This window comes from Symphodus melops (assembly GCF_947650265.1).
Source record: "Symphodus melops genome assembly, chromosome: 15".
Classification (NCBI taxonomy): Eukaryota; Metazoa; Chordata; class Actinopteri; order Labriformes; family Labridae; genus Symphodus; species Symphodus melops.
In genome coordinates this window covers 16,061,209-16,084,228 of record NC_136705.1, presented here as the reverse complement: position 1 = coordinate 16,084,228, position 23,020 = coordinate 16,061,209, and the positions used below count along the sequence as shown (strand labels likewise).

The window sequence follows — 23,020 nt, the reverse complement described above, 5'->3', positions numbered from 1 at the left end:
TTCAAAATATTTCAATAAACAATATTTTTGTTTGTTGATCAATAAATACAATTTTAGGCTACCACATTTGATTCCTATGTAACCCTGCATGGTATCAGGACACCAAGGTTGGGAAAGCCTGGACTTTGGCATTCCATTTTAGTAGCATGTAAAACTACTGAAGCTACTGAAATGTTCTGCTTCTCTCAGGTTAGAATGAGTGAAACACTTTGATATATATATGTTATACTCCCAGACAAATATTGCACAGGAAGCCTTCACTTTGGGAGCTCATTGCAGAGAGCAAACAGTCTTACAGCTAAATATTTGCATAGACATTCTGCCCACTCATAAAAGAGTAAACATTGAATAGCATGCACCCTACAATATTTCTATGCAAAGATGATGAAAATAGTTTCATCCTTGCTCAGTCTAGCTCTGCATTCCTCTGCGTGGAGCATATTTTCAGAGACATGATTATGAGCTGTAGCCCCGAGCACACACTGTGGAGAATATTGAGAACAACCACAGCTGAAAATCTGTCTGAAATCCTGCTGGATTTTTCTTTTGTTTTTTGGCACACACATTTCTCTGGCTTTTCTCCCTGTGGTGTCCTTACATCTAATGTCTTACAGAATTAGACTCTGCTCTGAACAGATACAGCTGAACAGCCTTTTCACCTCACATCTCATTAGGAGAACACAGGGCTTTCAAGTTCACAAACCTTTAATATATAAGCAAATACTGCAGAATTCCCACTGTCATAAAAATCAAAAATTTAGAAAGAGGGAAATGCAGGAGTTTGAAGTACTGTAGTAATGCAGTTATTGTGAATAAATTGGCTTCTTCTCATAAAATAAGTTCAGAAGACTTGTTTTCCATTGATGCATCTGTACGGTGCTGACAGACCGACAACACTGGATCCAATTTGCTGCACAAGAAACAAAGCAGTTTGATGACAAGTGAATACGTCAAGTCTCTACAGTAATTTATTTAATATGGATTACTTTTCAATCTGATGCAAAGTGTGTGCATGTTTTTGTGTGCTTGTCTATGTGCTCAAAGAAGAAAGAGAGGAGATAGAATGAATGAAATATTAATGACCGCATTAGCACACCGCATTTGAGTGAACGGTTATAAACCCTCACTGTTCAATAGATAAAAAAAATATCTCCTCTCTCAGACACTTCTCTGAATCAGAGGCTGTAATTGCTTCAAGTTTATTTCTACCTGGCTGTGTGACGATGAAATGCTACTGTTAATTATCATCGAAGCTGAGCTCATGTTTCGCAGAATTTATTTCTCCCTAAGCTGAAGATATAACCATATTATATTTTTGATTAATTTATTAAAGGATTTTTATCTTCTGGAAAACAATGCAGCGCATTTACTGTTTGCCTGTCTAAAGTGAAAGATTGGCAGAATAAATATAATAATAATAAATGTCCTCATTTATCCTTATGTTAGCTAACTTAGTTATAAAAAAAAAAACCCTGGAAGTATCACAAAAGTTTGGACTACCATAAAGCTTCTTTTTCAACAATCATACAATTGAATTGGACAATGTTAATGTTTTTTTTTTTTTTTTTTTCTGTAAAGGGACACACGTGATGTCCGGTTTCTCAATAATGTGGCAAGCTGATTAACACTTCCTGTGGCTAACCTTTGTTATTGAAAAGCACCTTATTCAACCCCACTTTATACAAAATGAACTTTCTCTTCAAGGAAATATGGCCATGCTAACTTCAACATTGGCAGCACTTAAGCTTCTTTGGTGCCCATCACAACAACAAAGGTGCCAAACGAAGTCTAACAAGTGGCAAAAGAGCCAAAGGTCCTCTGAAAATATTGGATTTTCAAGAAAGAAAAATACGAACCTTCTTGATTCCCTCTGATGGGCTGGAGACGGAGTTTACAAAGCCATCGTTTTTATTGATCGTCTTCCAGAGCTCAGCAAATGTGTTGTCCTGCTCCAGGGGGTTGGTTCCTTTGGCCCGGAAATACTCGTACACAGCCGACTCCCTCACTGTCCCATAAACAAGGTCAGCCTGCCTGGACAGGTCCTGGAACGACCTGCAGAGAGGGAACATTTAATCAAAATGATAGAAGAATTTGAATTGTCAAAAAGAAATGAATGAAACTTCAAAAAACAGAAAAAAAAAAAATCTCTGAAACATTAAAGGAAAACATTTCACTTAGCCTCGTGTAGAGAACTATTATAAATTGTGAGTCAGCAGGAAGTAGGAGTATTTTCGAATTTTAGTGAAGAGCTCTTCTCTTCCAAAGTTTCTAATATGCACTATTTTCAGATACATATAAAAACACTGAGTTTTAAATTATAAATGGACTTGTTGTTGTGTACGTCAGCACCACTTATTTTAAATGAAGGCCAAATAATCCACTTTTGATAAATATGCCTTATTATCACAATTACCTATTAAAAATGATGTTTTTTTATAAAAGTTCTGATTTGATGTTTTCATCTGTGCTACTGGTAATCTGTTTTTGTTCGTATTTCGATCACAGTCTGTGCCTTTACATTATCTTTATAAGGCTAATTTGTGTGCTACCGTCTCTTCACATTATTTCAACATGCACATGTAAATTTTTCTGCTGTTACATCTTACAATATGTCGGCTTTAAAAGTCATCTAATGTTTGTCTTAATGCACTCCAGTGATCTACACGTATGATGAAAGAAACCACCAACTGAGGAAACTCATGTCAAGTCAGAAAATATGCAAAAAGGCTTGACGTTTTATCGCTTACAGTTCAACTCCTCCTGCTATACAGTTTGCATTTCAAATATGATTTAGGCCTAATTCTTCCCCTATGTCCCTGTTACGAATTGTTGATAAAATCTTTGTTCAATGTGTCCATCGTTTTGTCTGGGGAAACTGTGTTTTGCCAAATTAGAGTAAATCAACATGCCTCTCTTCTTGTATTAATTACTTGACAAGGGCCTCTTTTCTTGTAGCCTTTCATGTACAAAAATCCTCTATTTGAAATTCAAGGTTTATTTCTATTAAAACAAGTGAGCCTGAAAAAAAAAACACTTCCGCATCTCCTTTATCAACCAAATTAGCGCACCTGCAATGAGCTGTCTGACACTTCTGATGTCAATGCAAAACCTCCCTCATCACCACATCTTTACTCAGCACCACCAGCACAAAGGCTTCAATGATCAGGTGTGCAGCTACTTGTATTTTGTGGCAGCTCCAGAGCTTGCCCTTAACTGTAATATATTTTTATAAATACATAGACTTATATTTGAAAACGTGTCTCAGCCAATTGAAACGCTATCCAGATGATATTTGAACATTGAAAAAAGTGACAACGTTCAGCAGCTGTTTCGTACAAGTGGACATTATTGGCAATTTTGTAAATCCTCATATTCGCTGGATGCCAATGTCCTTTTAATTTGAACATAATTTGAATGGCAATCTACCCTGAAAATTACCTACTTAACAAACTGAGAAGGTTCAATGTGTTTGGCATGCTTTTCTGTGGAGATTTGAGAAAATCAGAACATGAGAGTAGCTCCATACTGCGTATAAATCTAAGATTTGCTTCTAAATCACAACTAAAAAGTGAGAAATAACTAACTTTTCTTAGGATGATGATATTGGACATTTTTACCAGTTTAATCTGAAGTCTAAGGTGCAAAAGTAGATGTTGGAGAAAAATATACAAGCCAAAAGAAGACACATCAGATTACATATTACATGCTTTTTCTTGCAGATTAAACAGAAAGCCTTATTGCTCAGAGTCGAATTTCCTGTTTTAGCCTCTGTTATTTACCTTCACATGCTGAACTACAGACTTGAGATAAATCAACACAATATATTTATAAATCAACACGGCAGGAGCAAATACGATTAACAAAATGGTGTGAAACAAAATAAATCACTTGAAAAACAATAAACAGATGGCGGCACATGTTGAAGATCAAACTTTTGGTATCAGTTATCCAAAAAGAAGTGGCAAGAACTGAATGTGGTAGATTCTGTATATTTAATTTGTGACTAATGCAGAGCAGTCCAACCAGCTCTCTCGTTTATTCGCTGTCATTGCACCACGGAAGATCCAAAGAAGCACAACACCAACCACAGCACACGACAGCCACATTTTTCTCTCTTTGTCATGCACGGCTGCAGCAACAATTGCTTGAGAGGATTATGACATTATTCTCCTCCTATGCCTACATGCCACTAAATGCCAGTTACGTGTTATAGTTAAAAACAAAGGTATTAATTGCACAGTTAGGCATTTTTATCAAGACATATTAAAGTTAAGTTGTCTGTAAGAATTAAAAGAATAAAATATACACAGTAAATACATATAGCTCACCTTCATTAGTATAATATACCACTAATTGAATTTAAAGAACAGTTATGAAACTAAGACTATGTGAGCATGTGGATATAATAACATTGTTTGTTTCATTTTTGCCATTAAGACATTTTCAGTATCACATTTAATATCGCTAAGCAAATCTTTTCAGAAGTAACAACTATTTTAAAACATAGTCTTTACATTGAAGCAAAATAAAATGTTATGCTGCATTCAGAATAATGTGGAGGCACACTTGGCAGACGCCCATAAGCACACTCTCAGTGAGAAAGCATCCACAAACACTAAAACCTTAAAAAGAAGGAAATATAGTCTCTTGGCACTGGTTATTTGTTTAAGTGGTATACCACTTTTTTAAACTTAGTTGAGGAAAGAAAGTAATAATGGGAACAGGATTTGTTTTCTTTGGCACATGATTTGTGGTAGACACTGTCAATACTTTTATTCAAAACATTTTCAAAGAAGAGAAGCCATATCAAAATGTTTGAAATAATGGCATAGATTGCGAGATTAGTTTTGGTCTCAGTTCAAACTATGGTATCATCTGCATATAATCAGATATTTAAGTGAAGGATCTTTTCATGTTGGAACACAGAGGACAAAATTAATTGAGTTTAAAACCAGCAGTTAAGGAACCCTCAAAGCATAGAGGCTTTTCAGAGGAAGCACTACATAAAACTGTCAGTGCATTTACATGAAATTGAGTATTAAGCCACACTCTGCATTTTTACAAGAGCTGATTCAATAGAGATAGATGTTGAAGAGAAAACGTTTTTTTTTTTTTTAATATCAGCATTGGGGATTAAAGACATCTGATTTCCCCAGGTAGGTTTCTTCTGGAGAATGCTGAATTTTATGAAAAAAGATATTTCCCTCTTATCTGCCTTATACAAGTAAGCATGGCAAGACTACAGGTATAGGTATAGTGATACCTGTGCAGCAGGATGAAAAGAGAGATATTTACAGAGCAATGCCACACAATTTGTACAAAACAGACCCTTTCACACAGTGAGGAAAATGTTAGCTCTGGCTGTCGGTCTGCTGAAACACACACACACACACACACACACACACACACACACACACCTACACACACACACACACACACACACACACACACACACACACACACACACACACACACACACACACACACACACACACACACACACGCACATGCACAAGAAAAGGTGGTAGTTGTGTCTTTAGCTCACTACCAATTGAAATCATTCATCCATGGTTTTAAAAAAAAAAAAAAAACTTAAAATAATGGAAATCATATTCCAAAGGTCTTGCACAATGAAGAGCATGCATAAAAAGATGACATTTGACAACCTGGTTCTCTGAAAATGGTTATTGAAGTGCATGTAACAGAATGACGTTTGTATAAGATATAGGTTGAAGACAGGGTGATCCAGAGTGGACCCCCTGTAAGTACAACTGTTGAGCTATTTCATAAGTTGTGACATTTTTATAAAAAAAAAAAAAAAAAATCACTAGAGTGCAGAAGACTGTACGGGATCCTGTAGGAACATTATGCAGGCAGGTTAAGACAAACCAGCAAGTTTTAAAAGGGGAACACTTACACATTTAGATTCATTTAATATAACACATCTGTACAAGGTGTGCAACCTCCCCCTTCCTTCTAAAATATAAACCAGTTCTGGACTCTGCAGACCTCAGAAGTCTATTTTATTCTATTCGTTCAATGAATATCGTTGCAATGAAGAAGGCTGCTCCTCAGATCATTGAACACACCATAGTCTGTCAATTCTTTTCTTTTTACTGTCGGTATTACTTAACACAATAGGAGGCAGATTGAACTACTCTACAGTTAGGCTCACAAAAGACTGTGCAAAGAATGTTCAGAGTGACTTTTACATCTAAGGCAGCATTTACCGTTACAAAATGTGTAATTGGCAAGAATTGAATTAAACAAAAAATGTTTGATTGGAAGTTTCATATAGTTTTGTTTACTTAAAGTTTCTCCACCAGTACATTTGTTCTCCCAGGAGCGTTCTGTATGTCTCCCTCTTTTATTGCTTTTTGCACAATGAATTTAGATTAGTCAAGTGGTGAATACCACAATCTTCGAATCTTATAAAGTGCTTACTGACCGAGAACAGCAGACAGGGACATGTACAGCATGTAATGATTCCAATTTAAAATTTGGTCAGAGCTACTCCAAATGCAATCATTTGAGGGTGTGTTGTTTCCGCTCCCTAAACTGTGAAAAATATCTACTACCTCATCCAAAGCCAATTTCAAACCTGAAAACCAACATGAGCACACATGCAATGCTACACTTAAAAAGGTCTCCTCACAGGTATGCATGTGTGTGCTTCTTAGCATTCACTCTGTTTCCTCACATGTCCACATGTGGCTATTTGTTCAACAGAAGACTGACCCAATGCAATCAAATGCCTCCCTGCCTGTTCTTCAGGGACAGACAGCACACAAAATTGGATTTGCGAGCTGGCATTTGGACAGGCTAGTTGTTAGTCTGTGGGTCAAAAATTACAGAAAAACAGGATAACAAAGTCCGTCCCTCTCGCAAGTGACGCCGATAAGCTACGACACGTATACTTATAGTGTAAATCTTGAGATTATACTGCATGCAACCCAAAGAAAACAGAAGGCGCAATGTGGACACTATAAAAACAATCTTTTTCCATCAAAACAAAGGCATCAGGAGATTTTAAAATGTTTACAAGACAGCATGCAGACGTTTTTAAAGTGTGTGTGTGTGTGTGTGTGTACACACACACACACACACACACACACACACAGAGGCTGTTGTTGTTTTATGAACTGGTTGTATAAAAATGTAATTTTGTAAAAATGTAATTTTGCCTCTATTAACTTTAAGTGTAGGTGTTAACAGTGACATCTGGTTGTGTTTAGGTTACTCCAGAAGAGATTCAAGTACATTTGACTTGCTGACAGAAAAAGCTGTTGGGCCTTACCTGACAGCATTGTCCATTCGTGACACAGTGAGGTAGGCAGCCAGGTTCGCTGTGTAGGAGGAACACACGATGAGTGTGAAAAGCCACCAGCTGCCCATGACGATACGCAGAGCGACCGATCCCAGGATGGAGTCAGTGCCTATGGAGGTACAGGTAAAGTCTAGTATGAAATGTTTCAAAGCTGCACCATATCTTCACTATGCATTGTAAAAGAATGCACCAATTTGATACCAATAATGAATAGCAGTCTGATCAGAACAGACTCAAATAACTTGTATCATGAAAACCAGGCCAATAGAGATTTGACTGTATTGAAGTTTGGAAGAGTGGAGGGTCATGCCATTGTTTTTCAACAGTAAGGAAGGAAGCTTAAGTATAAACTAATTGGAGGTATTGACTTTAAACTTGATATACCACCTCTGCAGCTTCTTGCAGCAACTTCAACATTTTGAAACTTTGTTTTAAAAATGGGTTCACTGTTTATCTCAGTCTGATCTTTCCTTACGCACAAATAATGCAAGACCCACGTAGTGGAATCAGAATCAGATTTATTGGCCAAGTATGTTTAACACTAAAGGCATTTAACTTCGGTAGACTGTAGGCTTTTCTCTCTTTATACAAATAGAATATCACTAAAAGATTAGCATGCAGCTCTCTGTTTTATAGATAAATAGGGAAAAGCTAATACTGTATGAGTTCTGAGTTGGTCTTTATGTAACTCTGGGATAAGGCTATAGAATGTTATGTGACAATTACTGCAAGTTCATTATACAAGAGGTGAAGTATAATGAAAAACATTTACATTTGCTCATATATTTGTCTTTCAGAAAAAATCATTGTTTTCGCCACACTGCATAGTTCTGATTACATTCTTCTACTTCCCTTTTCAGCAATATTTCTTCAATGTCTTTAGTGCTGTGCGCTTCACTGTGTTGAGGAGAAAATCTGGTTATCATAGTAGCTTTACTTTCTTTATTTTATTTCTGTGTCACACTGAATCTCCATCTTCAAATGTCCAATAGCTTATGAGGTGCATAAAAACAAAATGTCAGCACACATTCTAATTTTGAAGAGTAAAGCCATAAAAATGTCATCTGAAAGATTCAGGAGTGTAAAATGTAATGAAAACATATTTGTCTGAGAGTGTCACAATCAACACAGCTGCAGCCTAAGGACAGCTTAGGGAAGAAAAAATGAAGACCTTGTCAGATGCATAACACTCCAACATCAGTCATTTTTATTACATACAGCCGTGACAGATTTCTTAAGGTCAGTAAATGTGAAATGTGCATCTTGAAACTTTGGGTATTCTTGCAGTGCAAGTGCTCGCTGTTTGGCAGGGTCTTTAATTTTTGAAAGATTGATTTCACTTTGTTGTTAATTTGTATATAGAAAAAAAAGCCTTGTGCTCAAAGCTCTCTGAAAGAGTATAGGTTAATTTAAGATGAGTTTCTAACACTAACTAAAATGTGACGCTTAAGCAAGCTGAGGATCAAAGAAAAATATAAATAATGTCATGAATATTAGATACAATTAATATAATGCTGGGTTTATGTTTGCAAAACAGTTAAAACTAACAAATAAATATAAAATATGGACTTTTTTTAATAAATAATAATCCATATTTTTGCGACAAAGAAATCCCTTGTTTGTGATTACAGACTATTGTGTCTGTCATTAGAAAAAAAAAACTCGCTTTAAAAGATCTAGATTCTGGTATATATACATATTAAAGAAATGCCTCAAGAATATTTTATTTTTTGTGTTTCTGTCCATCTCAGAGGAGTCAAAAGCCACTTTATGCTTGTAAAAAGCTTTAAACCGCGTGCAGGATGGTACATATTGCCTGGATAGTGACTCGTTGTACACTAGGTTTGAACAATGTTTGCACTATATATAGCATATAACTATATATAACTATATGTATAACAATGCTCACTCGAAATTTAGACACCACTACAAAACTAGGTTTTCACTATATGCAATATACAGTAGTGAATAGTGTTGATTTCAGGCACAGCCATGGAATTTAGCCTATGTTGAAATACAGTGGGAGTTGGGCTCATAGGCACGCTGCCAGACTTTGATAGATGCAGTTTGTGGCTTTGACATTTGTTGCTGAAGTAGTCATTTATCCAAACCGGACATAACTGGATCCCCACTGGACCTAAAGAGGATGTTCTCCTTGACAAGGACACCTTCAGAATATGCTAGGGTGGGCGTTGTGCCTAAAACAAGCCCACAACTGAATCAACATTTATTGACATTCATGTGTGTACTTTCATTAGTTGGTGTTTTTTTGTCTTGTCTTTCCATAAAAAAATGAAGAAGGTTTTTTGGGTTTTACTTAGTTTGCATCAAATGATAGATTGGATACCGTATTTAAAAGTAATATAGCTGGTGTTTTTGGATCCAACAAAATTTGTCAAGAAACACAACTTTCATAAGAACTGGTAATATGTAACCATTGTCTTGCATGTTGTGGCTGCCAAAATCAAACTACCACCCACCTTGTTGCACAAAAGCACCGTAAACAATCCAGATGGCGCTTTGAAGGGATGTAGACACAGAAGGTGGTGGATGGCCTCCTGCATTGTTCTGGCAACGTACTGCTTGGATACGCCTGAGCAGGAAGATCATGATGCCCACTACAGGGATGGCTGCAGCAATGCATGCCCACACTGCCAGGTCAAACGGTGCCAGCAGAGAGAAAATGTTGATCTTTTCTTCTGATTTGCGCATCAGGATTCCCACTGAATAGTCCAGGTAGCGCTTGCTGAAATCTACCACACTCTCACGTTCTGGAGTGATGGTGATGGCTGAAACTGCCAAGTCAGCTCGCTGCGTGAGGAGGGTTATAAAATGCATTTAAAAAAACATAATGCATAAAAATATTAACAATATAAAACTATGGACTAGTCACTTATTATATTTTGTTGGTGCACCATGATTAACAATCAGAGCTTTTATCCTTATACATTATATTTACAAATCGAGCAGATGTGTTTTAGAAACCTTGTGTCTAAAACACTGTTAGGCCTTTGTTTCTGAGAGATCTGCAAAGGCAATGACCAAATTTAAAGGAAATTTGGTGTGGACATTTTCAAGCCCATTTTAAAGAAACCAATTTTATTTTGAGACTTTTTTTTTGAAGATCTGATTATGCTTACATGCATAGACTTCATGCTTGGACAGATTATTTCTAATGTACACCTTTAGGTTTTTCCAACAGGATAATCTTTGTTCATTGTCAGATCAAAACTGCCATTCTTTAGCTATACTTTCATCAACCTGAACAATGTTGACATTGATACTTATGTCAAGGAAGACCACTAGGACTACTTCTAAGATGTTTTTTTAAATAATTTTTTTCTGCTCCACATTATTTTGTTACAATGAGTTGAACGCTGCAACAACAAATCACATCTTAAAATAACTGATGATTCTTTTCTGCCAAAGTGAATCATCATTTGCTGACAGTCACTTTAGCCAACATATGCTGGAACTAGTGACAGTTATTACATCAGTATTGTTGTGTTAAATACCTTATTGTTCATTCTGTCAGTGTTCAATCAAACTGTTCTGTCTGATCAACAACAATGAGGACTGAAAGAGTGCACATGCTTAGCAGCATTATCAAAAGTTTGAAACACGAACATGAGTCATCATTATGACCTGTAACTGTTTTTGTAAAGTGCTCCAACTTAGTCTACAAAACTATAGTCTCCCTCCAAAAAAGCCAAATCTCATCTAGTTCTATTGAATGGTGATGTCACCCTGAGTACAAAACTGATTTGCTAAAACATGTGGTTGGTAGTTGGCCCTTGGAATATTTTGCTTATCTCTACACTTTGCTAAGCTTTATAATTGGGCTGCCATTTCATAACAAGACAATGTGGCCTGACTCCCAGAAAAAAAATTATTAGAAGCAAAATGCGAACATTGATTGACGGAGATAAAAAGAAAACAAACAAACCTTGCCAATGAGTTCTCCAATCATTCCACTCCAGGATCCATTAGGGAGAACTGAGCCGTACTTTCCATCCCCTATTTGGTAGATATCATATTTGAAGCCCAGTATCTTGGCCAGGGCGTCCAGGACATCAATTGAGAAACCTTTGTATCTCTTTGGTTGGCCCAGAATATTCTCTGCCACCATCACAAAAGGTTCTTCCTGTTTAAAGGACATATAGTAAAGCTTGTCAAAGGAATTCTGGGGTAACATCACTGACAAAGATAACACCAAAAAAGGTGAACGTGGATGACTTGTCTCTAAGCCCACCATTCAACTGTGAACTCTGGAAAAAGTAGGGCATGTGTACTTAATCACAAGCATGTCATTTATCATGATACCCTATAATCTCCTTGCGCCCAGATTTGGTGACCAAAGCCAGGACACAGTCAGTCTTTGTGATGACACCTCAAAGAGCTTCAAAGGTGATCTAATTTTTACTTCATCTTAATAAAACAACTGTTGACCTGCAACACATGGCACCATGGCAACTGCGGCAGTTCATCAACCTGGAAATTGCCATTTCAAATTTATTGTGCACACCCATGGTTCTTCTTTATGGGATGGAAGTGTCAGGATAGAATTAAGTGGTTGAAGGAGGAGTAAAGAGAGCCTAAGAAGACATGGAGAGGGGCGGGTGGGGTGGGGGGGTGTTGAAGTAGGCAGAGGCAAATTACTTGATTAAGTGACACTGCCAGGGGAAAGCTGAGCAGAACTTATATGAATAAATGCAGTGAAGGTAAAGTGACTTTAGGGGTTGGGGCTGATGAAGTTAGATAAAGAAAAGTTTCAGGAATGCAAGGTTGAGTTTCAACTGCCTACTGTTGCCATGCACAACAGAGAACAGAAGCTGGGAAGACACACATATGAGTCCAAGATAAGAGTATGATCAGACAGTGTAAATTGGATTGGTACTGTATGGTTCTACCATATCCAGTTATTGGTTCCTTATCGGCTTTAAAGCTCACTGAGGACACGAGAATCTCAGACCTGCCTCGCATTCGCATTTCTCACTGTATGCTTTAGCTTAGTTTGGGTAAAATATTGGCGTACTTGCAGTGCCTTCTACTTCAAAATTTGACAGAAAATTACTTGGTTCCTTGTTCTTTTTTAAAAATATAACCTCAGCCATGCACACTCTGCCAATGTTGGATAGAGAGAAAAATGGAAAGATGGTTATGACGAATTGATTGGGCAGATTGAATATTTACGTATGCCTCATTGGACACTTAATCTAGATGAAAAATAGAAGCATAGAGAAATAAGGTAATCTAACAGGAGATGGATGCATGTTGTTTATCACAGTCAACTGAGTCTAAATAAAGGGGTCTCCTCCAACTGGAAAAATAAACTTATGTACCTGGTCCCACCTGGAGTTCAAATTAGCAGACCATACCATGCAGTAGGAATCAGGCTTTCAAAAGTTTTGTTTTATTGGTTAATTGTGAAGGTCTTTAGGAAGCCATCTTGTTCTCTTCATCCGCTTTTTATACAGCTGATTGTTTTGAATAGAATGAAATTTAAAAGCCATGTTGAAAATCATGAAGAAAGAAAAGCAAAGCAGTATGTTTGTTTTATGTTTGGTTTTAACCTTCTGTATTGCTTTTATCCTCTGTAAGGCGACCTTGGGTGGCTTGAAAGGTGCCATTAAATAAAATGTATTATTATTATTATTATAAGTCCAAATACATTTTATGCGAAGGTAAATGATGTTTTTCTCTGAAAAGGGATTTACAGGGATTATGTGCATGTGTATGTGTATGTCAGAGATCAGATGGATTATTGGTAGAGAGAAAGACCATCATAAATGTGTTGATGAGCTTGTCTCTACACTGTGTGGTTTGTTTTCTTTCTTTGATATACGCCTTCTCAGGTCAGGTGTTAATAGATTCATAATACTCCAACAACTTACCAGTAACGTTACGATCTTGAGCGTCACTCCCTGCATACCACTCTCTATCCGGTTCTCCTTGAGGCTACCATTCAAACCACGGGTGGAGTCCCACGATGCCAGCTAATAGGAAGACAGAAAAATCAGATACATGAGGAGAATAGATACAAATATAAACCTTAGGTCTCTGTGTAAAAATGGTACATAAAAACTCATTCATAAATCTGTCATAAACAAGACTGAGCTATCTCAGTATGTAGCGCAACTTAACGCTGAGTAGCCAGTGCCTCAGTAAACACAAGAGCTAGTTACTAAGACAAGTGTCCATCATTAGCATACTATCGGAAAACCTTTTCCTTTGTTATTTTACCAGATGAGGAACATGATGATGTATAATAATGATGATGATGATGATGATGATGATTATCATACGGGGAGAAATAAGCAACAGCAGAATGTACATACATTGTCAAACAATAACTTTAAAAAAATGTTTGCTTCTTACATACACAGATACGTTACACATCAGTTTAAGTTTGTCTTTCAAATCCAAACTATCTGTCATTTTAATAACTCTCATTCCATACTGTCAACAGTTTGAGTTATGTCTCAAGTCCTGAAGCTGATGTTCATTCAATTCTTCATAAGTGCTGCCAGCTGGACAAGGATTCTTGAGGATCTGACACATCATTTAGTGTGGACTATGAGATTTGAACTGACAGAACAAGACTGGTGGCCCAAGGCCAACAACAGGCCTTTCTATCCACTCACAAATGCACCATCAGTAGAAGAGACGTACTGTTCTGCGGAGTCATGATAGACTGTCATTTTTAACTATTTCTCAGTTTAGTAAAATACTTAATGCAAAATTGTATTTATACATGCCCTATCTTGTTGAAGGATTTTGGATCATTGTGGTCCTCTCAGGATCCATCAAAACAGATTTGCTACAAGCTACTTCTGTTGAATTCAGTTCAATAAATATAGCACATTTTTATTAGAACTCCTTATGAATGTGAAGCTTCCCTGACAAGTTCATTATTTTGATCATCAGTCAACAAGACCGGGGGTGAACTGCCTTTACCAATTGATTTTCCAAACTATTGTAGAGTGTAAACTTTGAAGATTTTTTAACCTTTACTGTTTACTCTTAACTAGGTTTAGAATGGGAATGCAATTGTCTGTCACCTACCCACAAAAGGAAATTGTTTAAATATATATGTTTTCAGCGCTCAGCACCCTGAGCTCTAAAACGACCTGACTGTCAGCTCTTTTTTTCAATCACAGCGCTCTCTGAGAAAAACAGTTCAACTTTTGGAACAGTTCTGCACTGGTGAAAGTCACTTTTCCCTCACCGACCAATCAAAATCAAGACGGGGCGGGACTACGAACATCAACTTTATAAGCAAGAACGGCGGAGGAAGCTAGTGATACTAGCTAACTTGATCGACAGGTTGGCAACAATGTAACGGTTGCCATAAAGCTTAAAACATTGATAGGTTAAATGTTTTTGTATAGTTGCACTGTCGTTATTTGCTGCTCTGTGTGTCCTGAATTGCCTCCCGGGAACAAATAAAGTTTTTTGAATTGAAACCCTGTCTCCACCTGTCTTTATGTCAACTAAACGTTAGACGAGAGAGGATTTCAAGCATGGCAGCTGCTGCCAATGAACCTCCGAAGCCCCCTCCCACGACGGATAAATAAAGTCACTGGCTTCATCTGTTTATATTTACAGTCCATGGTTATAATCCCTTCCAGCATTAAAAAAAAAGGAAAGAAAAAAAATGCTGCCTGTCGACACAGGCCTTAAACTCGTTTCACAAGAAAGTCAATCATTTTCTGACGCTCTCCTCAGTCTCCACAGAATATCGAAAAACTCGGTTTCTACTCACTGCAATTGCACTGAATATATTTGAAATGGCAGTGACCTTAGATGCTTGTTTGCTGGAGATATTTAAAGTCTGGCTGACAGCAGATAAAGTCAGGTAACATATAGGCTAATAGGAGTTGTATGTGTTGCTTACACAAAAGAACAGGACAAATGCTGTCGTCAAAGACTTGTATTAAACAGCTATGCTTTTTTTAAATGTCAGATTTCTGATACAGACATAATCTATGATTAGATGTTTTTGTACATGTTGCCTCAGTAAATTTCCCATTTTGTGTGTTTTTGCTGCCAAAAAATCCCAAAATGAAAACCTAGTCATTCCTCTCTAGGAGATACTGCACATCTCGTTTTGGCACAATTACATTCAGCTGAATCCTAGTAGGCAGCTTACATGACTCACTTTCATCAGAGGGGGAAGGTATGCTGAGAGAGTGCCGGCACTTGAGAAAATGGTTTTGGACAATTCATTCAATATTTAGTTGAAAAAGGTACCAGAGATCAAAACTATGAACAAGAGCAGGGATATTTTTAAGCTTCAAGATTTCATCACAAGTCCTGCACTCAACTTTGAACTCTCGCTTTATGAATCATTGAGGTTTTTTGCTCTTTAACTTGATTGGACTTGTGCAGTTGGGTTTGAAATATCCAAGTACAAAAAATGAGTGTATTGTCCTAATTTCGTGTACTCGTGATGTTCCAACTGGCTTGCAGAAAAGATTGTGTCAAAAAAACAAAAATAATAAAAAAGTCTTTGTCACTGACTCTGATGGAAGCAAACGATTATACAATCAAGAATATACAATTTCTTCAAGTGTATAAGGCAGCTGCAAATGTTTGTAAAGAAACGTGAAAGAAATAAAGGCATTTCATACCATAGAAGAGGTTAAAAAAAACTTCAGAAGATAATTTCATTACAAGTGAAATCTTTTCTCTAAACATCTGCAAACTATGAGACCCTCTAAAAACACTCTTAGAATTTATACCACATTTCTATGTTTAGTTCTGCAGGCAACCGCTTTAAAATCATGTTTGAAACCTGCCAGCTTGTGTGGGTGGAAATGAACTGCTTTCTCACCGTGGAGGATGCCACTTTAGAAGATGTGTCTTCTAATTATCTAAGCGCAGTGTACCCTAACAATATGGAGAACAGGAGGTTAAGGAGCTGTTCGATGGCAATAGAATTTAGAGCTGTGCACTATGTATTTACAGAATTTTGCTGCATTCTAATTTTCTCAGAGATGTCAGTAGATCTTGAGCAAAATGTGGGTAATGAGTCCTACTCTGCAGGCAAGTACTGCACAATCTAATTATAAAAGCAGGTCTACTTGTTTGTGAATGCCGATGTATGTTACTTTGTTGTTTCGTGTGTCACTGTGGGAGTGTGCATTTGTGTGTGTGTGTGTGTGTGTATGTGTGTGTGTGTGTCAGGGCAAAATGTCAAACTGTGCTGCCTGCTCACAGGGGACTATTTTCTCCATGAGCAGCTTTGTCCTCCAGTGGAAAACAGAGCAATCTCTGCTGTGTAATCTGAAGAAAACTAAAGAGGAACAGTTTTACTTCCCAGAGCTTTGCACTACAACATGCACCAGGGAAGGTCACAGACAATATACGTACACCTGCATTTGCAGGAGTAACACTTCAGTGGACACTGCGATCTTTGAATACAGCTTTGAAAATGTCATTTGTGGATGAATAATGGCTTTATCATTGAATGTGAGAAAATTATAAATCATATTTCTTTGAAGTGCCAGGACATTAAGGGTTAGGGTTTAGATGTCAGCCTATAAATATGCAAAGAATTCACCAAACGTGAGAGCAAAACATTTAGTTTTGTCCTTCTAACAAAGAGAGGTTATGTTTTTTTTTTTTTTTTGTTCCTGTGCTCAATAGAGAATACCGAGCTCATGAGATTTAAAAACATACAGTTTACAAGCCGCAACAATTACAGGGCTACTATTGAGCTAATGATTATGATGCTCAATACCATGAAGTAATCATCTGCAACAGGGCTGAGATAATTCCGCTTGGAAATGACAAAGCGATGGAAGTGAAATAGTGCTGTAACTGTCACAATTAAATGATCTCCCAAAAACATTATAGTAAGTGCTCAGTTTTCTTTCATGGGACAATTTAAACAGCATCATTCTGGATGTCGAGGTTCAGTTGGAATTCTATTCCCATCATGCTACTGAGTTTCTATTGACCCACCCTTATTTGTCTTAACAACACTGTGCAGTCAGTGTTAATGAAACACATGCCTTATATTAGAACTACTGGCCTTTTTGTCCAAGAACATACTGTTATTCTTCTACTTATTTTAATATTTTTGTTATATGTATTTTTGTGTCCTTCTATGTGATTACGCTGTGTCTGTGCAAATTCCATACGGTATTTCTATTTTTTTAAATTCCTTTTTGTGTCCTCCACCGATGAGGGGCAAGGCAGAAAAAAGGGCCGGAGTGTTGCTGGCTCTAATCACCATGAACGCAGCGAAAAACAAGCCAGCCATTTAAATCAGTCAAGCCAAGAGACATCCTATTTGTCCTATACACTGGAGAGTAGCTCGGCTGACAGTCCATCACTCTAACCTCTAATAAGCCAGACAAAGCATGATACATAAAAGCAGAGTAAAACAATAAAAGTCCTAAAAAACAGAAGAAAAATAAAAGGAAGAGCAATAAGTAAGAAAGAAAAGAAAAGATGAAGAGGAGAAATGAGATGAAGCGAGCTCATTCCTCTATCAAAATGAAATCACTCAGAGAAAACGCAATAAGGACACTGTGCCACGAAAATGAAAGCTCTCAATGATCCAATTTCTTCCTGTTTTCCCTCATTTATTTACCACACATGTTCCCTTTTTAAATATAATCTGTTATCTCGGAGAAAAGAAAAGGCACAGTTTTCGCAATCAGTAGTTAGATCAGTGCATTATACCGCAGGCTGAGTAATCCTCTGTGTTTTAGCCTAAACTGTTTTGTTGCTTAAAAAGAGACTGGATGCAAAATATGAAGAGAGACAGTGAGAGATCTGTGGGTTGATTGCACAAAGTGTTGCACAGTCTATAGTAGTTGGGAGAAGACAGACCTGCCTACTGTCATAAAACAACTAGCTTGAGCTCTCAGCTCATCGTACCCACTTATAAACTGGAAAGTGTATTTTTATTTTTTTTTTAATTTCACCTGGTGAAGTGAGAGCAACACAGAGCAGGTAGGAGGTGATGTGCATTTAAATGATCAGGGTGGCTGGAAGGTTGGGAACTTGTGCTCTGTGTTGTTTTATGATGGATTGGAGCACATGAGAGAGAAGATATTGAACAATGGGAGAAATGTCATCCACTTTTCATCCAATTATTTGAGACTCTAAAAAGGATCCACTTTTCCAGTCTGACAGCATGGTGGAAGCTCCTGTTTGATGAAATCCATTTGATGCAGACCCTTTGTGAGACGAGGCATTTTTCAAAATTCAAAGATTTTTAAGAAGTACATTTAAAATTGTAATGTTGCTTTAATCCACTTTTCCATGGCTAAATTACTCAACCGTCATTTTACCAATTTTCACATTTTTAACCAGTGATTAGAGGAGTACTATCAATTTTTTAATGTGGACTGAAATAGAAATGTTATTATCACTTTAGAGCTGGTTAGTTATCTATTGAAGGCAGAGTCCAAGCAAAACATATTAATTGGATATCTACCATGAGGTGCAATGTGCTAACTACATTGATGATAGTGTTACCTTTTTGCCTTTTACCGAAATGAATAGTTCTGATTATAGTGCTGTTATTATTGTCCTACAGGTGCAAATCCAAGCAGACAGGGGAGCTTATATAACCCAAGAGTTGACAAGTAGTGGAGTGGGCTTAAAAATCTTAATGCCTGGCAAATCAATTGATGGCTCGACAACCCATTACAGGTCAATTATTGGTAAAGAGATCAGCCAGTATGAAAAAGGAATGAGCAAGATGACACAGTTAAGCACACCAAACAGGTGCAGGGGCACATGTAGGTCACGTAACTTCAACCCCCTCGGCAGAATTCATCAACTAAAACCATTCAAAGGTGTGACAATGTAGAAACTGAAGAAAACATTGAAAATCATCCATAGCTCTTGGCAGGTTGTAACCAAGTGTCTGCACAATTGGCTCTATTGTGGCACTTGCTTTAACACATTACTGCCAGATCTGGCTTAGTTTTGGGTGTATGGACTCTGTGAAATTGAATGTGTAAATACATTTCAGCTATCTGTATTGAGCTAGCTTCATGTCAATGTTGTTAAACACACTTGGATGGATGCAGTGGTGCTTTTTGGTCTGTGTTTTTTTCTTTTTTTTTGTTAATCTGGCAACAGGCACCAGATTTAAGCTGCCAATGACAAATCAATGTGCTTAGCTTTTTAAATTCATAACATTGTACTTACACTTGTGAATGGCCATCAAATGGCATGTGAGTGACGCAATTATTTGTTTTATTGTTGGTTTATTTTGACAGGTACAGTGTACAGCCATTTCGCTTGACTGTACCAGAGTTAGCTATGAGTTCATTGTAGTGATGGGAATTCCCACTCTTATTAGAGAACTGGCTCTTTTGGCTTGGCTCACTAAAAAGAGCCGGATCAATTGGCTCCCAAGTGACTCTTCAGATTTTTTGGTGCTTAAATTAATTTATTACAATTACAATAATAAATAAAATAATGCACAATATGAATTGCTAATGTGAAAAAAAACACTATACCAAATGTTTATTATATAAACACCGTTATTTATACACTGTACAGTGTGATAACGACATAAATTAGAATTAGTGCAAAAACAAATATTCAACCATTTATAAATTAACTTCACTAACTACCGTAAATTCCGGACTATAAGCCGCTACTTTTTTCTCACACTTCGAGCACTGCGGCTTCTACTCCGGTGCGGCTAATGCATGGATTTTTTATGGGGGACAATGAGCTTCTGCCGCAAAAACATTTGACTTCGTCACGTCGGATCTTAATATCAGTCATTTTGCGCTTCATGCACGCACCCTCATGATGGAAAACACACGGAGAAATACATATGATGCAGCTTTCAAGTTAAAGGCGATCGAGCTGGCTGTCAAAGAAGCTAACAGAGCTGCTGCACGTTAAGATGACACTGACAGCGACAACAGAGACTGAGGAAGTGAGTAATGAAGTCATTCTGAGGCAGTGAATGGATGGACTTTTTCTTGTGAAATATATTACGGTCATCTTTTTCATCAGCCGTGTTACAGACACCGTCGGCTAGGCTTCGTATTGTAACGGTTCATGTTGTAAAGTCAGTAGTTGATAATGTGTTCATAATTCCGATTATGTGGAGAGTCAGTGAATGCACCAGCGAGAACGTGTTGAGTGGCTGTATGAGAGAACGCTGGAGGAGAGAGTTGGATTGTTACGGCAAGTTATGTGTTGCTCTCTGCTGTAAACGGCGTGGTCACGGCCGACAGTGATCGGATTATTAAAAGTTATTATTTCAACGCTCTCGTCGTCCTTTAACGTCCGTACGGACGCTAAAGTATTTGCGGATGTTACCGGTAGCCTACGTCTGTGTAAATAGCTCTTGCTATAGCGTGGACACCTGCGGCTTATAATCAAGTGCGGCTTATATATGTACAAATACATTTATTTACTTATTTTTAGCCGGTGCGGCTTATATCCAGGTGCGCTCAATAGTACGGAATTTACGGTTTAAACTTTTAGCTTTTTACTTAAACAGTTCTCATGTGCCTATGCAGGTTGTTAGTGGAGCAAGCACGATATGATATTTTAGTCTTTCAGATATCTTATATCTTCAGATATATCATTAAAATGTGTCCAGATCTTGCTGCATTTCCTCTTGTCACTCATTTTCTCTACCTTTTTTTCCCTTTCCAGTCCGTTTGTGTTGTGGTACCTGCTATTTCTCTCTCGTCTCCCTCCCTGCTGTTTGCGTGCTTGCGGTGTGTGTGTGTGTGTGTGTGTGTGTATGTGTATGTGTGTGTGTGTGTGTAACTCCTGACTCTCCCCCCTCTGCTCAGTGCAGCCACAGAGACGACCCCGCCACACCAATAGAGAGACAGAGGTTGCAACCTCTCTAAGGTGTCTCTCTCTCTCTCTCTCTCCTGCTCATTTGCAACCCCTCCACTCTCCTTCCCCTGCTCAGTGTGGACACAGACCCCACTGCACAACTTGACCAATGATATCCGGCTTTAGCCGAAAAAAAGCAGAGAAAAAAAACAACTAATCGGCATGCATTTGGCTCCCAATGAGGGAACAGGCTCCTTTCGTTCACTTCAAAGAGCCGACTCTTAGAGCCGATTCATTCGCGACCGACACATCACTACTTCATTGACATCTGGAGTGTCTGGGCAGGAGACAGGCAGTGTCTCTGTTAAAGGGGCTATATGTGACTTTGTCACATAATTAAAAGCATGCTTCATTAGTAAAAGAACGGTTGACCAATATTGAAAATGAGAAATTCACTGTCTATCTGTGTTGCCTGTATGACTTTTTATTTTTTGACAAACCCAGGTTGGTTTTTCCGTGAAGGTTGCAGGAGATGACGTTCTATGCACGTTCTCGATGTCCAGTTTACACAGCTCTACTTACAGAGAGCAACAGCTGTGCCTGACTGGATGGAGAATGAAACTCAGATGGAATCTGTTACGACAAATAAACGACCGGCCTCAAGCACAAAACAGACTCCTTTGCTGAATCCACGTAAGCACAAGAAACCAAAAAAGATTTTATCTGTAGAGGCCTGTCGAGCCAAACTAGAAACTGACCGGCATTGTCGAAAAGTAGAGTGAACACGGGAGAGCTTTTTATTCATGGAGGAAGTTTCAATCGCTACCTGACAAATGTATTCAAAGTAACAAGGTCTAGAGCTGCTGCTAATTAGAGGCCATGCTTGATTTACTTTGTTTTCACATTTTGTGTCACATTTTAAAACAGACCCAATGGTCACTATCAAGGAAAGTGAAAGTGTCAGGAGAAACTTTCGTATACTATTAACTTACTGGTAGAATGCTCTGTAATCCAAGTCGTGAGCACTGCCAGTGCAAAACACTGTGAGAGACACATGCCCTTAGTTTACTAAATATTTATTTCAAACCAAGAAACTTGAGCAGTGGGACCTCTGACACAACACCAAAAAGACATCAAGTACAAGGTAGTGTCTTTTTTCTTGCCATAGAGAAGCACACATGTTATTAAAATGTGAATTTTTAATGATATGAAATATTCCAGTGTAGTTTCTGTTGACACATTTGAGAGAGAACTACTGCATGATGCATGCAAGATGCTCACCTAGAAGGGACAATTTCTTTCAAAAGAACAGACGTCTCTATGAGGGGAACTGTGTTAGCTGGAAGTCATTAGCAATATCTGCTTAGAGACGAGCTGACACATCAATAAGCGCAAACTGGGAAGGCAAAACAACAACAACAGCATCGATCACTCTGCAGCAGCACTGGGTGGTGGGTGAAAACTCACAGTAGCCATCCAGGAAATAGTATTTCAGTCTTCATTACAGTTGCTAACCAGAGAGACGGCTCATCTAAGAGCCATCAGGCTAGGGAGAAAATGGACTGAATGCAGATAAACGATGATGGAGAGGGAGAAAACCATGTCTGAAATATGGGGAGAAAGGGGTTAGCGAAGGAGGGGAAAAAGAGTGCAGAGGAGAGGATGGGAAATGAAATGAGGAGAGAGGGGTAAAATAAGGATGGCTCTAAGGGGTGGACATGGGGCGGATGGGAAAAGGCACATAAAATTACTGTTACACTTCACTTGAAAACACACACAGCAACATGACATTACAGAGAAAACAACATAATCATGTAGCTTCCCTTATGTTTTGGGGCTAAAATCATGCTGAATGTATGTATAAAAGTCCCATTATAGAGAAGCAGAGAGGAGAGGTCCATGATTTTT

General features: G+C 37.9%; 1 protein-coding gene across 3 annotated transcripts in view; it reads right to left on the bottom strand.

Moving 5' to 3' along the window:
• The window catches only part of grid1a (glutamate receptor, ionotropic, delta 1a), a 261,831-nt gene that overhangs the window by 7,989 nt on the left and 230,822 nt on the right, over positions 1 to 23,020 (bottom strand). For all 3 annotated transcript variants that reach the window (XM_079362801.1, XM_079362802.1, XM_079362800.1), the window contains 5 exons: positions 13,222 to 13,323; positions 11,274 to 11,471; positions 9,808 to 10,138; positions 7,298 to 7,436; positions 1,857 to 2,052 (listed from right to left, as the gene is read on the bottom strand). In XM_079362801.1, coding sequence (XP_079218927.1) covers positions 1,857 to 2,052; positions 7,298 to 7,436; positions 9,808 to 10,138; positions 11,274 to 11,471; positions 13,222 to 13,323 — 966 coding nt within the window. The remainder of the gene's footprint in view (positions 1 to 1,856; positions 2,053 to 7,297; positions 7,437 to 9,807; positions 10,139 to 11,273; positions 11,472 to 13,221; positions 13,324 to 23,020) is intronic.